A 17668-nucleotide genomic window follows, 5' to 3' on the forward strand; every position below is an offset into this window, starting at 1 on the left:
AACACACACGGTGTTTTGCATACACATGCATCTATTATTAACTGACGTCTTTATTAACGTAGCATATGGAAGTCATGTATCAATTAGTAAGAGACAAGCTTGGCGCCTAAATTGGTATTGGTAGGACATGAGAAGTAAGGCCATAGTCTGCACTAGCAGACGCCATGGACCAATTTTAACTCGTTGTTCAGACAATTGAAAAAGAGCATATGAAGATTTATTCACAGCACAAAATAGTCAAATATCATCTTCATCTTAGTCTGTTGGACCGCTGGGGCACCACAAAAGATTTTTCGACTGTCCTTCTCCATTTGTCTTTTACCTTGGATAGAACCTCTTTAAATGGCAGGCCCGTCCATTCTTGTGTTTTATTCCCATCACTTTTTCTTTCTGCCTCTTCTTTTTCCTGGTAACTTCCCTGAAGGAAGGTCTTTGCGAGTCCCGAAGACCTTGTATTATTGACATTAAGTTTTAGTTTGCATTTTTTTTAAACAATAGTTAGCAGGTCATCGTGGGGACAATCGCTGTTGTTTACCTGTCTCTAATCTCTTTAAATGTGATACCGAGGATTCTTCTGTAGCATCTCCATTCCATTACTAGGATCCTCCACTCTAGATCTGCAGTCAGCGTCCAAGACTCGCAAACATATAAGAATGTGGCCATGATCAGGAAGCGTATTAGTCTGATTTTGGTGTCGAGGGCATTACTCAAAACAAAATGGAAAGACAAAGTCCTGTATATCAGCTGATAACAAATACTTAAGCTCAAGATCAATCATTACAAAATAAGCAAAAAAAAAATGTTGTTATTGATTCAATTCAGTATTGTGGATTAGAAGAAGTGATTCATTAAAACATTGATTTAATTCACCAGTATTGTGGATTAGAAGAAGTGATTCACTTAAACTTTGATTCATTCACCAGTATTGTGGATTAGAAGAAGTGATTCATTAAAACATTGATTCAAATCCCCAGCGTTGTGGAGTAGAATTGATTCGTTAAAATATTGATTCATTCACCAGTGTTGTGGAGTGGAAGAAGTGATTCATTGAAACTTTGATTCATTCACCAGTATTGTGGAGTAGAAGAAGTGATTCATTAAAACATTGATTCAATCCACCAGTGTGGTTGAGTTGAAGAAGTGATTCAATAAAACATTGATTCAATTCACCAGTGTGGTTGAGTTGAAGAAGTGATTCAATAAAACATTGATTCAATTCACCAGTGTGGTTGAGTAGAAGAAGTGATTCAATAAAACATTGACTCAATTCACCAGTGTGGTTGAGTTGAAGAAGTGATTCAATAAAACATTGATTCAATTTACCAGTGTGGTTGAATTCAAAATGAGATTGATTCAAACTATGTATTTCACTCGTGTGGATCAATACAAGATTTGATAGATTGAAACTGAGTATTCAATATTCTTAGTATCATAATTTGGAGCCAGTGTGTAAGGTTGAATAATTTTGACACATATTATATGGATATATCATTATTGTTACAAAGTGTGGACATGTCTTAACAATTTTACACTTTTTAAACATTTTGAATAAATAAACAATAAAGTCAAATCAGTAGATTGTTTGAGCACAACTTAGAATTCTTTAATGGTATTGGTAATATTGTTTTTCTACACCAGAAGAGGGTAAATTGGAGGCTTGCTGGATGCTATTAAATGAACAATTGTTTGTTACAATGCTATATTCATACATGTAGTGGCAAGCATATTAGCAACTATTGGCACATTTATGTTTTATGTAGTGAATACAGCAAGAAAACAAAGAAAACTTGTCCTTGTTATGCAATGTTACAAAAAAAGTTTTAAAGATCTCAGTTTGAAATGTGATCAAAATGATCTTGTTTGAGTACAGGTGAGAACATATTTATTTCAATCACAAGATACACCTTATTAAATGTTCATGATTACATTGGAATTATATGTAAACAGTTTTTGTCATGGCTGCAAACAGTAGCACAGAAGCAAAAGTTTAATGATACCATTATCAGAAAACACAAATCTACACACCAAAAGCATGGCTAGAATATTATCAGGCTTTAAATGATCAGTCAACACTGCACTTGAAAATACACACACAAAGATCTTGAATATCATTGAAGGTAAATGAGAATAGCACCAAATGGTTTAGTTAATACAAAAAAAACACTGGAATGCATTTCTCGATGATTAATTACAATCAACAGTATATAGACACTGTAGTTCTGACAGCACTTAAGTCTAGTTGGCTTTGGGCTCACAGCTTTTGTATCTGGTTTGGCTATGAGCACAACTTTTGTGTCAGGTTGACTATAGGCTCAAAACTTTTGTGTTAGTTTTATAATAAAATTTAGTTTTATAATCATTAATCATCATGATTATTTAGGGAAGCATTGCTCTTCCTGGGATTGGGGAATACCCAGATGACCAGTTAAAAGCGTTAAAAAAAAGATGTTTTATAATTGCACAAAATACTTTCCAGGAAAGAGATTGCATAAAGGGTGTTTGAGAACAAGGTTGAGAACAATGCAATAAGATAGCACTATGCTCAGACATGGTGGTGAGACACGTACCTTAGAGCCACATTGTTAAAAGTATAGAAATAAGTTGACCAGCAAAACAAGTTTAGCACAGGAACCTTACTATGAAGTGAAGTAACCCTATATAATAATAATAGTTTGTCCATCGTGGTTCGATGATGACCACTTTTGACATCCAGGGGGGCTGAGGGTAGCCCTTTATACACTCTTACATATAGTTTTATTTAGGGTTACACAACATAAAACTCTACAGCACAACAAATAAAGCAACAAAATATCTCATTATCAATTTTATAAGAATAATAAGCTTTCAATATTTGCAAGATTGAAAAGGTTTCAAAAATAAGGGCGAAAGAACATAATATTAGAAATTATATGCAAAACATGATCGAAATAGGTTTAGAATATTTTAGGCTAGAGCCATAAACACTTTGGGAGAAGTAATTCTTCTTATCCTGAGTGTGCTTAGGTTATAGAACTTTGTTTCTCTTAAAAAACAAGCAAGGCCAAAATAATGATTTAAAAACAAAATGGCATAGAATATTCTGAAAATTCAAATGTATCTAAAGATGTTTAAACAAGATACTTTCAATTCTTTGTTTCTCCCAAGCACAAAGTCATAAATCCAGCTAAACTCAGCATTCATGGTTATCAAATATATAACTTAGTAAAGAAGGTTGATGTGAACACATTAATGTGATCAATACATTGTATTTACTGTAACAAATGTAAACTATCCAAGCACTTATCACAATTAGAAGAAGATATATAGCACAATTGACATCAATGGATAAAAAGAAATAGGAAGAAATGAAAAGCTTTGGCAGAGAAACACTGAACACGAATAAATGTTATGAGTAAGCAATTATGTACATTCAAGAAGAAATGCATCCAAGTGTCTGTGGCTTTGAAGGACTTAATACAGGAACTCAGTGCTCAGGAAGATACATTGTGAGTAAGCCATATAATTAATTTCAACTTCGGGGTCAATCCTGTCTTAAGTGGATCAGAAAAATGTATTCTGCTCACCTTAAGTTAATACAAGTTAAAATATCAGGCATAACAGATGAGTAAAAGCTATTCTTAAAAAAAAAATTATTTCAATAATGCTCTAGGCCTACACCAGAAACATTGAGGCAATGTTAGATAATGTACCACAGTATGACACTAAGTTAAACATGTTTTCTGATAAGAGATTTTTATGAGGACTTACCTTTAAGTTAGTAAGAAACAATACAGGCAGATCTTAATTAATCAGACCACCGTTTGACTATTCACCAAAACAATTAGAATTTAACAAGGGCAAAGTAAGTTCTTATTTATTTTTCAATATACACTACATTGCTTGAAATTAAATAGATGAGAAGGTACTGTCCTTTTACATTTTTCCAGTCTTTTTTTAGAAAAAGAAAATTATTGGTAAACTATATCAACTAAATAGTTATAATAATTTTATAACAACACAGAAAAATATTACTGGCTACAGCACTATTTTTTAGCTTTAATTTTTAATAAAAAAACAAAAACAAAGGTAATATCTCAAATACTGACAGAGAAAAATACCTTTTACCTACTGTTATATTACAAACTATTATTATAGTTACACAGCAAACCATTAAAATATATATACATTAATGATACATGTGGCTGATATGTGAAAGTTAAAGTTCTTGAACTCAAATTTATATTTCAATAATGGTGAAATTAAGATCACCCAACTATGGTAGAATCTTTCTTAGTTTAATGACAACTTGATCGAAAACATATGCAACAGATTAGAGCCTAAATTCAAAATGGAGAAACAATGAAAAAGTGTATTATTGATGACAGTAATTGTGTACATAATTTGGATTTTAAGTTCACTCTTCAGCTGTACCTCAGTCAGATCACACTGATCTCATAACCAATAAAAAGTTCATATAATACAATGTCTACTAGAGTGTACTCTCCATGACCCTAGCACTACAGATTTAGAACAAGATACTTAGAAACACCCATTATAAATAAATCAACAAAGCCTGTGAATGATGAATGAATACATGAAAAAAAATAATTTATAAGCAGTTTTTTTTAAAACAAAATTAGTAGACTGCTTATTTAATTTTTGTAGACTTATGGTTTATGAAAAAGCATTTCAAAAGTACACCTCTGATCTTTTTCTTCTGAATATTGCACTCAGTAATGCTGTTGTTCTGTACTAACAACTATGGCAAGTTTTACATGGACCATTCCTTGTAAGCATCACTCAGCAGCTCTCAAAAACCACTTCCTGATGCATCAATAATATTGGCCAAAGAAATTTAATGTCTAAAACAAGTGTTATAAGTTTTATATATTTTTTATTATAAATTTAAAAAACAAAACAATTTCTACTTTATGTTTAAGTAATATAGTAAGATAGATCCCATGACATTCACCTTATTAAAGTGACTATCAACTTGGCTATCTAGCTATACTACTATGTGCTAAATTTGTATAAAAATGAATGACATAATTTTTGTCTTGTTCTTTTTACCACTTTCCAATTTTTGGTCCACCTGCTCCTATTTGTTTTTGACTAGGAAGAATGTTGAGCTAATTTAGGTAGAATGTTGAGCTAATTTAGGAAGAATGTTGAGCTAATAATAAGAATTGAACACAAGGAAATAACTTTTCATTTTGCTGGCTTAGTTGTATTGTAAATGCCTTTTATGGACTTTTAATATTCCTCGCTATTGCCTTTAACAAATTTAATTGACGAATGGTATATCGTAAAGTTGGTCCTCAAGACCTTTGAATGCTTAAGGGTGATTACATAATTAATCAACTAGACTTGCCAACGACTGAACAATGGTGGTGTCACATAAAATATACAAAACCTTTTAAAAGATAAATATCTTTGGAAATTATTTAAAAGACAAATATCTTTGGAACACACAGGAAGCAACATTAACATAGCAAAATAAATACAGCATTTTGGTTGCAAAGCAAATCTTATCACAAATAGTTTAAAGGCATTAAATTAAGCTAAAGGGTAGTACAGAAAATAAAGGTAGCAATAGATAGTAAACAAAAAACAATAAAATATGAGAGTCAGACCGCTACATAAAGGTTGTGTCGTCAAAGCTGGACTTGTTTTTGGAGCGAGCTTCAAACAATTCACGAACAAGAGTTGACTTTTCCTTTTCAAGTTGGCTTATTATTTCTTTCTTTTGGTTCAGCTCCTACAAAAAAATAATAATACATACATGTTGCCTAAATGTAAACCAGTCTTTAAACCTTTTCTCATTATAAACAAAACATGTATAAAGTAATCTTTGACGTGATTGTACAAATGAAGATTACATTTGACTGAACAATCATTATAAGGAGTTTTTATTTATTTTTTTCATTAAAAACTTAAATGGATATTTTCAAAAATAAAAAAAATTACAAAACACTTTGTACCTGATCATGTTAAGACATAAAGTGTGAATCCTGGTTCCTGGTTAAGACAGGGATTTTAAGTTTGAGTTTTTAGCACATCGGCACAATTTAGGCCATGTCGTGCCAGTGGGATTTTAAGAATTAGTCTCAGCATTTTAGGACTTCACAAACAGCTCTACTAATGACCCCACAAATTAATAGTAGATTCAAAATGTTCAATGAATTTTATTTATCTCCACCTTGGATCTCCAGTGCTGCTATAACCTAAATTATCTTTACAAAATATACAGTACCTCTAACAAGCTTCTGTTTTGTTCTTTTATATTCTGTGCAGTGGGCTCTTTACCAGACATGTTCAGCTTGATCCCAGGCACAGCCAGATTCATATGAAGAGGAAAACCCTAAAGTAAAGGTGCATATAATTTCACTAGTTACATTCTAATGTATAAACAATGAAATTGATAAATTTTAGTTTCAATTACATGAAAGCTGACAAGTTTTTATTAAACATCTTATAAGCCAAGCTTATTTTTTTTAGTGCAGGGTGGTCCAAAAGTGCTGTGGGATAGGGTTATTTTTTAAATTCACCAGGCATGACCCCAATGGCTTTATTCTCTTGGGAAGTATTCAAAAGCACAAAGTTTATAGTCAAAAAGTGACATTAATTAGAAGAATTATATAAGAAATACCAAAAGAAACGTGTGCAGAACTTGTCAAAGCAAAGATGGCACAAGCGTTGACAAAATTTGAGAGATTTTGAATTATTGTTCACAATTAAACTATTGTCAATGTGACAAATGTAATAGTAATAACTATGAGTATAAATCAAATTAAGTAATTTAATTATTGTACCACCAACTTTTGGACCACCCTGTATTAAAAGCTTCACCCAATGTTAAAAAATGTTGATATTTTAAAAATGTATATCTTACTTCATTTCCTCATTTAACAGAAATTTTAAAAATTCAAATATTCGAGTTAAATAGTAATTTTAACTGATAATTTAATACAACTCCATTTCAAACTGCTAATCAATCATTTCTAATTTTCCTCTTTGAAATGAGAAGTAAGTAGTTAATTTATCATACTGGTGCAAGGAAGTAAATCAAACAAGCAAATTTTATTTTCACTTTATTTTTTCCAAAGATGGGTAGAAAAAACATTCAATATAAGGCCAACAACTATATGCAACAGAATACGTGATTCTTGTTTACCTTTTCTGAACTCTCTATCAAAGTATGCAAGTGCTGGTTCACTTCTGTGATCCGAGCTCTTTGAAAATTCATTTTTTCTTGATGTGCATCAAGAGAATTATCCTGAGGATAACAATAAATTGTGTTTTAAATTTATTTACATATACAATGTTATCTAACTTTCATTTAGGTCAAATTATTAATTATACCATATTCTTCCAATAAAAAAACAAAACATGTTCTTCAAATAAAAAAAAAATCCTTTTCTTTTCATTTAAAAAATATTTTCTTCCAAAAAAATAAACTACCGAATATGTTCCCAGTTCCTAAAAAAAAAACATGTTCCTCAAAAAAAAATAAAAAAATTTTTGAATATAAAGGCTACAAAATAAAAAATCTAATGTTTAATATAATTTTTTTTCAAATTTAAGAATTTTAAGGACACCCTTGAGTCCACCAAATTTTAATGGATACCTGACATTAGTAATGAAAATAAATGTAGTTTGTCATTGTGCTGGCCACATGACATCCTTTTTAACCATGGGCCACAGAAACAGATCAGCCCTAAGGATCACAAGGTCTGAAAGGGTACTTTACTTTTCTGTGCCACTTGTAAAGAACTTTGAGGTTAAGTCCTAGTTGTGATGACTGGTAATATACCCGGTAATTAAAACCAATGGATCACCAACGTCAAGGCCTCAAACAAATAATGTGTTTCTGAATAAAATTTTAGAGAAACAAAAAAAAGAGCCAAACATCATTCCTGCTGTCTTCTGCACCAATAAACAATGTACACCAAGCAATGGGTTCAACTTAGTGAAAGTTTAAGTGACTTTAAAGACTGGTACCTAAATTGCTTTCACAGCACTGCCCAAGACAATGGTGAGCTCTTTACCACAAACTCTTTCAACCTTAAAATCATTACAAGGTAAGCTAAGCTTTGTATTAGAAATCTAGCAAACAATAAGAAAAGACCTTATGACTATCAACAATTTAACTTTATTAATCTTGACATTGCACCTCAATCAGTAGAAGCTGTCTCTATCAGCACTCTAGTGTTCACTGACCCACTTCTACAAAGTAGTACATGACACATTCTATAAGGAGTTCAACTAGTTTGTCCATACAGTCACACACAATAGAACTAATAGTCAATCAAAACAAAAACCCTTGCTATCACAAAGTATGCACTTACATTAAACTTAACCTTGTCTAGCATTGCCTGCTTGTCTGAGACAGCACGAATCTGTTTTAAGTACCAGTCCCGAGCAGTGTCCATCATAGCTAGACCAGAACGAAGGACAGACATTTCCTCCTCAAGTTGCTTCATTCTTTTGAGCTTTAAATTAAAGAAAATGTCAATTTGAAACTTAATTTTCATTTATTATATCTTACCTTATAAATTAGACATTTCTTCAAAAAAAAAGTTTATTAGGTTATTTAAGTAGTGGTCAAGTTTTTCTAAATTTTATTTTAAATAAATCATGTGAAATGAAATAAAACAACATAGAAAGACTGAAAGTACACAAAAAAAAATATAATATAAGACAGTCAGGTTATATCTGAGTGTTGCAAAAAAATATAAATCTACCATATTTTGGTCAATGCCGTTAGCCAGTGTGTGCCTTCTGCCAGATCCATGGCGCCGGACAGTGGCTTTTGATGGAGTAGATAGCTGCTCATCAGGTCTTTTTTGAAAATCTTCAATGTTGGCTGGAAATAAAAAAAATAGCAATAGATTTTTATTTTCTATTTTTGAATAGATCCTGTATCTTTCATGCTATATCATACAAAGTGGGCTATGGTCAAATCTCTTTTGTGCCATCTGGAAAGCGTGTTCTCTGTGAGAATGTTTCTGTGCTACCTTTTAACGCTCAACAAACACAACTCAAGTCAATACCAATTAAAAATACTACACTGAGATTCAAACTCAGGCCCTCTTCCAAGGCGGCCAATTAGTTTCTGCCACTAAGTCACACATCCCAGATCAATGATTAATAAAGTTACACACCAAAAATATAGTGGGACAAGATTTCTGAATTGAATAAAAAAGAGAAGTAGACAAGCACAGTGTTAACAAATGTGTGTTTTTATATGCTCTTCTTTATCCACAAATATAATCTAATGCTATTTGTAATTTTTTATATGTCACAATTTTTACTTATTAAAATTATCAGACAAATAAGCATACTACAACTTTTCACTATCTGAACTAAAATTGTACAAAATGTCCAGAAAATGCTGGGCTGTAAATTGCCTAGCTCTAGAAATCATCAAAGTATTACAAAGTTCATTTGATTTACCTGTACCCATTTTAGAATATGTATTTTTTTAACAAAGCACCATCAAGCAATATTTCTACAAATAAAACATGCAGCTCCAACACTCAATTAATAATCTAAAGAAAAAAACTATTACTCTCATATCCTGACACTAGAACAATCAGAATGTAAAAAAAATATTTTAAATATAAAACCAAGCTTATTTTGAGTGCAAACCCATCAATTATTTTGAAATCAATCATGTAATTAATTTTTTATAAATTAGACTAAAATAATAAATTTGTGTGATTGGAAATATTTTTATAAATTGTTTTTGTTTAGCGCAACTTTCATGCTTATAATGTAGAATGCTCAAAAGCAATTTTACTTACCATATATCATTCCATCTGTCCCATAAGTCACTCTGTCATTTTGGTCTTTAGTGTTCTTGTTATTGGACAGTTGACTGGAACTCCATTCTCTTTGCCAGCTTTTAAGCTCGTTCAGAACTCTGGTACTCGACTGAGCATCTCTTGGTGGAATCACAGGGGGTGAGGTGGAATGTGACTGAAGATTGGGACCTGAAACAGATTTCCTGATATGTGCTGAAGTAGTACTGGCCCTGAAAGGTTGATCTCTTCTAGGTGGAATTATTGGTGGCTGGTCTGTTGACGTCTGTGATTTGCTGTTGAAATAATGCCTTGGATTACCATTAGATGATCCTTGGACACCAAGGCTGTAAGTATTTCTAGAATCTGGTTTGTTTGTATAATTGCTCTGGTCAACCCTGTATGGTGCTTGTACTGATTCTTTTCTTTGGTTTTCAATAGTTTGATGTCCGGAATGTGAGTTTAAATCATTTTGGGATGAATTTCTAGCTTTCTGATTCTGAGAAAAATTTGTTGGATTCTGTTGGTATAGTCTGTTTAAAGGTTGTTGAGGTTTATTGTCACCAGAAAATCTTTCAGAAATTAACTCATTAGTGCTAGCAGTTCGGATTCTATCTCTGTAGTCTATAGGTGATCGGTTTTCTTTGGAGACAAAAGGTTTACGAGTGTCAATAATTTCATGTTTTCTCATCAAAGCAAGCTTTAAACCAGAAACAAACCTCTCAAAACTTAACAGCCCGTTAGGCGGTGTTACCTTTCTTAAGCCTTCTACTACTCCAGGAGGCAATCCTTTAACACCATCATCACTCCATCTGCTTTCGATATCTCGAAGACGAATGAAACCTGTTTGGTTCTCGTCTAGAATATCAAATAATATTCGCAACGATGAAAGAAACTGCTTGGGTAGTCCATCTGTAGTATCTCTTTCATTGTTTAAAACAGTTGTCATCTTCCAAAATAATGTAGAATCTAGATCTAAATATATAAATATACAATTCATAATAAAATATATAGATGTAGTCTCTATAGATATTTCGATATATTTAAACATTTTTAAAATCAAAATCAAAGTATTAAGAAGTTTGGTCCAAACTAACCAAATAATCATAATAATCATATTTAATTAATAAATATAATGAGCGATATCAAATACTAGTATAGAAGATTAAATAGATCTATTCTAGAGATCTAATCTAATAAATCTAAATTCTAATTACTAGAATCTTTAGAACTAATACTAGATTCTAGATCTAGAATCTAGATCTATAACTATAATTGAAAATTCTAATTTAGTATACTTATAGTCAATTAATTAAATGTAAAAATATATTTATATGTGTAGATCTGAGTATAATCTATACGTCTATAGTCACTATATAGAATCAACATTATCATGATTATAATTAGAATAAAATATCTATAAATTCTAGATCTATACTACTACTACTAGATCTATATACTACTCTATACGATAAGTCTACTCTAGTAAATTATAATTATAAGTAAATAAGCAACATTATTATCATCAAATACCCTGATATAGACTAGACATAGAGACTAAATATTAATAATTAGATTTACTTGATCTAGATTCTTATCATTCTAGATCTAGACGACTAGTAGACCTAGAGTCTATAGATCTATATTCTTTTAAGTAGATCTAGACTTAGAGTGACTTAGAGTCCTATGTCTAAATCTAGAATCTAGACTAGATCTATATTTTATAATAATAAAACTAAAATAATTATATTATAAAAATATACCTAGATCTAGAATCTAGATTTATATCTAGAATGTTATAATTATAGTATAGAGACCCACCTAAACCTAATCTACATAAAAAGAATAGATTTACTCAGATCTAGAATCTTTATGATTATTGTGATTATGATTCTAAATTATATTGACTAGATTTCTAGTATTCTAAAGTAAAGAGAAAAGACGTCACTTTTAAAAGGTCTCACAAGGCAAACAAAACCCTACTTGATGATTGGATGACATTCACTTGGCAAGCCAATAAATTTGCGGAGAGTTCTAATTCGATTGTACAGAGTTATGATTGCATTACATTAGCGTACACCGTAAAGTAGTATATAGATCTAGATATCTCTATTTCTTTACTAGATCAAGCAATTATTGAAAATTGCGTCGTAAATGTCATAGATATTTCATTATTTTCAATTTTTTACGACTTTATTATCAAAATTTATATTATAAAATTATATCAATGAAAATCCCACCGAGTCGTTTAAATATGCAGTACATACAAATTCGAATCATGAAAAGAGCAGAGCAGAGCAATTATTGCTTGAGATTTCCCCCCAGAAATGTGGATTTCTGTTGCTCTCTCTTCTCTCTCTCGTTCTGACTTGTTCACATACATAGTCGCACACTTACACACATAATAATGGTTTCATGCTGAAATATAGGCCGGACCTGCTTTAACTCACCGTTTGTGAGTTGTCAGGACTTTGATTATTTATTACTAGTCGACCGGCGGAGAAGCATACGCCGCTATTTTGCAGGGCCAGCTTTAGGCCACTGCAACCTATAAAAAAAAAGAGTGATCTTTCCATGACTTCTTGGTCACAACGGTTGAGTCCGGTCCTGCTATTTTGTGACGGGTGAATATACTTGTTCCCCCCCCCCCCCTCTTTTTTTTTTCGTAGGGTAACTCGATCTAGTCCGTCCGACTTGCAGAAATAAGAGTGATATTTCCTTTACTTCTTGTCCAAACTCTTGAGCCATGAAGAGCATTATATATATAGGGGCCTATATATATATATATATATATATATATATATATATATATATATATATATATATATATATATATATATATATATATATATATATATATATATATATATATATATAGAGAGAGAGAGAGAGAGAGAGAGATTAGATATTTAAATATCTAGGTAGTAAAGTGTAATTTTAATTGCAATGTGTGCGTGTGTGTTAAAATTGATTATGCATTCTTTTTGCCTGTCAATTACACCATTCCGAAGGTTCAGTTTAACAGACACACTATACACACTCAGTTGTAGACTTATTTAAATTAATAAACGATGTATATGATGATTTAAAAATAAATGATAAATTTAATACAATGGTATTAAATGGTATCATATGAAAATGAATACGTCACCGGACAGCCTTAGCGAATAGCCTCGATCGGATAGGACTATTTGACTCCTGTTTAGGATGAGTTTTATTTCATATTGTTAAGATATTTTTATACGGATTCGTTCGTATTTCTAGTTGTAGATCAGACGTTAGAATCTCTGTTATTTATGTCTATAGGGTTTCAGTGTTGGTGTTACATATCGACACTGTGGGTTCAAGGTTCAAGTGATACCCTGGAAATTGTTTTTATTAGTCTTGGTCAGAATGTAATGACAGTTCTTGTATGCTACTATCAAGAAATGAGGTGTATAGACAGTTTGAACAGTACTGTTACAGACATGAATCTTTGTCATGATTTATGAAACTGGGATGTTGTTGACGTCAATGTTATATCAAGAAACATAATATAAGGTGCTTTCTTTATTAACACTAATAAAGTTATTACTTGGACCTCCGCTGCCTTGCGGCTATACCCAAACTCGGGAAAGGCTTCGGGAGACAACCCTGAGGAAAAATCAGGAGCTGGTGACTCTTAGGCAGATTGTGGCACTCTGTGCTACAGCCTGGCAGAGCCTGCGCGCTGCTGATCCCAAACTGTATCAGATATTCCGTTCCTTTGGTCACATCAGCTGCGTGGAGAGGAAGGAACTGCTGTGAGGGCGGCATTTTTCCGACCATAAACAATGCCCAGACTTCCATCTTGCTTATTCAAAGCCCTAACCCCAAAACTGGAGAGGACACTCCAGTTTACGGGAGTGTCTCTCCAAAATAAGGTCCCACAGCCACATGAAAAAGTGTTCGAGATAAACTATAGTCGCTCTACGACTTGGACAACTTGGACTGAACTTATGATTTATTATCTACACATATATTTGTGATTACTTATCATTAATCCAACGCGAAACGGGTTTCGCTGTGCCTAGTTTGGGTAGGGATATATATATACGGATAATAAATGAAAATTAAGAGTTTGTATTAGACAATAAATTCGTCTTTGCATTTTATTCATTCTTTACTACGCACAGAATTACTACACGAGCCTTGCGTGTATCGAAGTCATACAGTATATCATAAGAAATCTGTTTCCTACATAGATCACGCTCAATAGCATGAATTACGGCGCGACTATACAAAATCTGCTAACATACGGAATAACCGCCACTCATTGATCAGGGAACATGAAATGCACCAAGATACCTGTGTGTAGTCGCTGAATGAACTCTTTATGTTGTCTGTTGTATTTATGTGTATTTTTCTGTTGTGTTGTCTTTATATGAGAAAAGAGTCCTTGTAATCACAACAAATTTCCGTGAGGATCAATAAAGCAGTCTTAGTCTTAGTCTTACCAAATGTTTCAATCTATCTTTGAGAATTGTTGACCTCAAGTAATTCTTCATTACTTCTTCTTTCTTTCACTAGATTCCACAATTTTTATCGCGCGTTGGTTTGCGTTTTCCATATTGAATGACACCCCAAAATGACAATTTTTGTCTATATATTTCAGAAGATTTGTGTGAGTTTTCAAAAGATTATACTAATTTCCGGACATTTCCACGACTTTTTCGCATATTTTGTAATTTCATGAGATTTCCAGAAGCTCTTGATAAATCAGGACGCAGCGGAAAATCTGTTATAAGTTATAAAATGGTTTAAATTTAATAATTTACACCTAGGATTAGCGTAAGGCAGTGCGGGACCCACTGCGGTCGCATAGGTTACGGTGCCCTATAACCGGACCTGCAAAAAAGCGGCGTATGCTACGCCGTGGTTGGACTATATATATATATATAACTCTTCTTGGCTCAACCATTCCTGACACCAAGAAGTAGCCTAAAGGAAAGATCACTGTTTTATTTCTGCAAGTCGGTCTACAGTTAGCCCACGTAACTTTAGCGGCGAAAAAAAAGAGGGGGAGGGAAGAACAAGTAATCTGCTCTGTATTCACCCGTCACTAAATAGCAGGGCCGAACTTAACCATTGTGGGGCCCTATGCGAAACGGATTTCGCGGGGCCACGTTTGGGTAAGAATACGGATAATAAGTGACAATTAAGAGTTTGTATTAGAAAATAAATTCGTCTTTGCATTTTATTCCTTCTTTACTACGTACAGAATTACTTTATGAGCCTTGCGTGTAGCGAAGTCATACAGTAAATGATAAGAATTCTGTTTCCTACATAGGTAGATCACGGGTATTTTTTTTTTATCGCGCGTTAGATTGGCGTTTTCCATATTGAATGACACTTCAAAAATGACAATTTTTGTTTATATATTTCAGGAGATTTATACGTTTTCAAAAGATTTGTAATAATTTCCGGAGATTCCAGGACTTTTTCGTAGCCTATATTTTGCAGTTTCATGAGATTTCCAGGAGCTCCTGGTAAATCAGGAGGCCGCGGGAAATCTGTTATAAGTTATAGAATGGTATAATTCAATAATTTATACACCTAGAACTAGCGCGGGTCCTATGAAAGTGCAAGGCACACTGCGGATGCATAGGTTGCAGTGCCCAAAGGCCGGCCTTGCAAAATAGCGGCGTATGTTACGATGCCCAACCAAATTCGACCTGCGAGCCATTTTAATTTCCGACACTCGTGTCGCGGGCCACATGACCGAAAATGTACAAAAACGAAATGAGATTCACTTGAAACAATTAGATTAGAAACTTGTGTATCTAATATTTAGGCTACATTAATTTATGGGATATTGGAAGTTTATCTTTTTTTTTTTACGCGACGGAAACTGGCTTCAGTTCTCTACTTAAAATGTGAGCAACATTATAGAAAGCTTTACCAACGACTCATTTTCTTGTCTCTGTTTGGTTAATATTCCCATCGATCCCCAATCTCTAGTCGTAGTTTGACAATTGCGGCTCAAACCAAGAATGCCGTCATATTTGTTTTATAATGCTGTTTATATGTTGTTCTTATTTAAAGCATCCAGACTTTACAAAACAAATATGTTGGCTTATTGTCGTGTTCATCAAAAAAGTAAAGATCTGTTCACTTTCCTGGTAGGCTCTATATTCAGAATCAGATTGTTGTTTCGCCGGGCCGGATGAAACCACATCGCGGGCCAAATCTGGCCCTTGGGCCGTATTTTGGGCATCACTGCTCTCGAATATCGTCATCTTTCTGATATTCTGACAATCGCAGTAAATGTGGCAACAGCGACAGCTAAATGTTCCCGCGATAAAGTTGACCCAAAACTATTTGCGCGATCAACGTTAATTTACAGCTCACTAATATGGCAATTTTGTTCACTGAATAAGAACTGAATAAGAACTGGTTAAAAGTCTTAATAAAATCATTGTTGCGCCATACCGAGAGCAAGTAATAATTGTTTTTAGTTTTAGTAGCCTAAATAGAATTTCTATAGAAGTCAAATTCATAAAGCGCTGGTTGTGAATGTGTATGTGTTTCGTGTGTGAATGTTGTTCGAATTTTTAATCAATATTGTTTTTGTACAGTAGTTTCGCTGAGCTTGTCAATTGTAGTCAAACTAAATTTCCATTAGATTGGATCAATAAAATTATATTATCTTATCTTATAAAATTGATTAAAAACAATGGCGTCTCTCCTACTGTTAGGCGCGCACTTCCGTTGATGTCTTTTGCGTTAAAAAAAAACAGGTCCCCTACAACCTTATTACAAGGCACGAAAATAATTTTACGAGGAGGAGGATATAATATAAAGCCAATCACAAAAACATTCATGTGCTTTGAATGTAGGCTACATTATGAATATCGATCCTTTCCCCCCGTTTCTATGGCGAATTGTGCGCGAGTATAATGCATTTCTGTGCGGCGTGGTGGCTGAGTTTAAAGCGCTTGGCTTCCGAACCGAGGGATCTTGGGTTCTAATCTCATTGAAGAATGGATTTTGATTTTTAGGACGCCCATGAGTCCACCCAACTCTAATGGATACCTAACATTAGTTAGGGAAAGTAAAGGCGGTTGGTCGTTGTGCTGGCCACATGACACTTTGACTTTTAGTAACAGATGACCTGATCATCATATACCCTATAGAACGAAGGGTCTGATAGGGGGACTTTTTAGAATGCGTTACTGCAGTTTAGAATGCTGATTTATGCTTGGCGTGCGGACTCTGCTGGTGGATAGGCCTAGCTGGTTGATGGGGTGATGGGGGGGGGGTACCGTGTTATATAGGAGTATCACAAGTATTTCCTAGTCACTCTAGATCTATTGAACAAAAAAAAAAAAATTAAGTCCACATATTCTAAGGAGTGTGATCAAAATTTTGGAAGAATCCTTGCAAATCTTAGGACAATTTTCATTTATAATAGGCCTAATTAAAAGATTATAGGAGATTTTAGGAGCACTAAATAATTAACTAACGTGCACACTTCACAGGTAAACGACATATGCAACCACGACTACATAATTTAAAAAAAAAAAATTCGTTGTAACTGCGAAGTCTAAAACAAATAATCAATACTTTAAAACTTCACATCAGCAAAATAATTGCTGATTTCACTTAGCCTATAAAACGAACGGGGAAAAAAATCCATGCCAGCTTGGATAAAATAAGTAAATTTCGAAATGTTTTTATGTAAATATTTATTAATGCTTAAAATTATATGTTTATATACATTTTATAGCAAATAATTTTATGTATATATAATAAGCACATTCAATAGACACTAAACCTATAATATATTTAATATTATAATGTAATTATTACAAAGTAGTTTTAAGCTCTATTTTGACTAAAACCAACTATCTGGCTATGTAACTAAA

The 17668-nt window shown here is 33.0% G+C and overlaps 1 protein-coding gene across 6 annotated transcripts; it reads right to left on the bottom strand.

Moving 5' to 3' along the window:
- Positions 1 to 1576: 1576 nt before the first annotated feature.
- On the bottom strand, positions 1577 to 11899 carry LOC106080068 (suppressor APC domain-containing protein 2-like). 6 transcript variants are annotated; one of them, XM_056041716.1, is made up of 7 exons: positions 11766 to 11899; positions 9786 to 10757; positions 8724 to 8845; positions 8328 to 8471; positions 7154 to 7255; positions 6233 to 6340; positions 1577 to 5737 (listed from the first exon to the last, which is right to left on the bottom strand). In XM_056041716.1, the coding sequence occupies exons 2-7, from the start codon at positions 10729 to 10731 to the stop codon at positions 5615 to 5617; spliced, it is 1545 nt and encodes a 514-aa protein (XP_055897691.1). In that variant the 5' UTR covers positions 10732 to 10757; positions 11766 to 11899; the 3' UTR covers positions 1577 to 5614. The 6 variants fall into 6 exon arrangements, with proteins under 6 accessions (XP_055897691.1, XP_055897689.1, XP_055897690.1 ...); XM_056041714.1 differs by having other exon boundaries at positions 11731 to 11898; XM_056041715.1 differs by lacking the exon at positions 11766 to 11899 and adding an exon at positions 11604 to 11742.
- Positions 11900 to 17668: the final 5769 nt, after the last annotated feature.

Source organism: Biomphalaria glabrata, chromosome 9, assembly GCF_947242115.1.
Source record: "Biomphalaria glabrata chromosome 9, xgBioGlab47.1, whole genome shotgun sequence".
Classification (NCBI taxonomy): domain Eukaryota; kingdom Metazoa; phylum Mollusca; class Gastropoda; family Planorbidae; genus Biomphalaria; species Biomphalaria glabrata.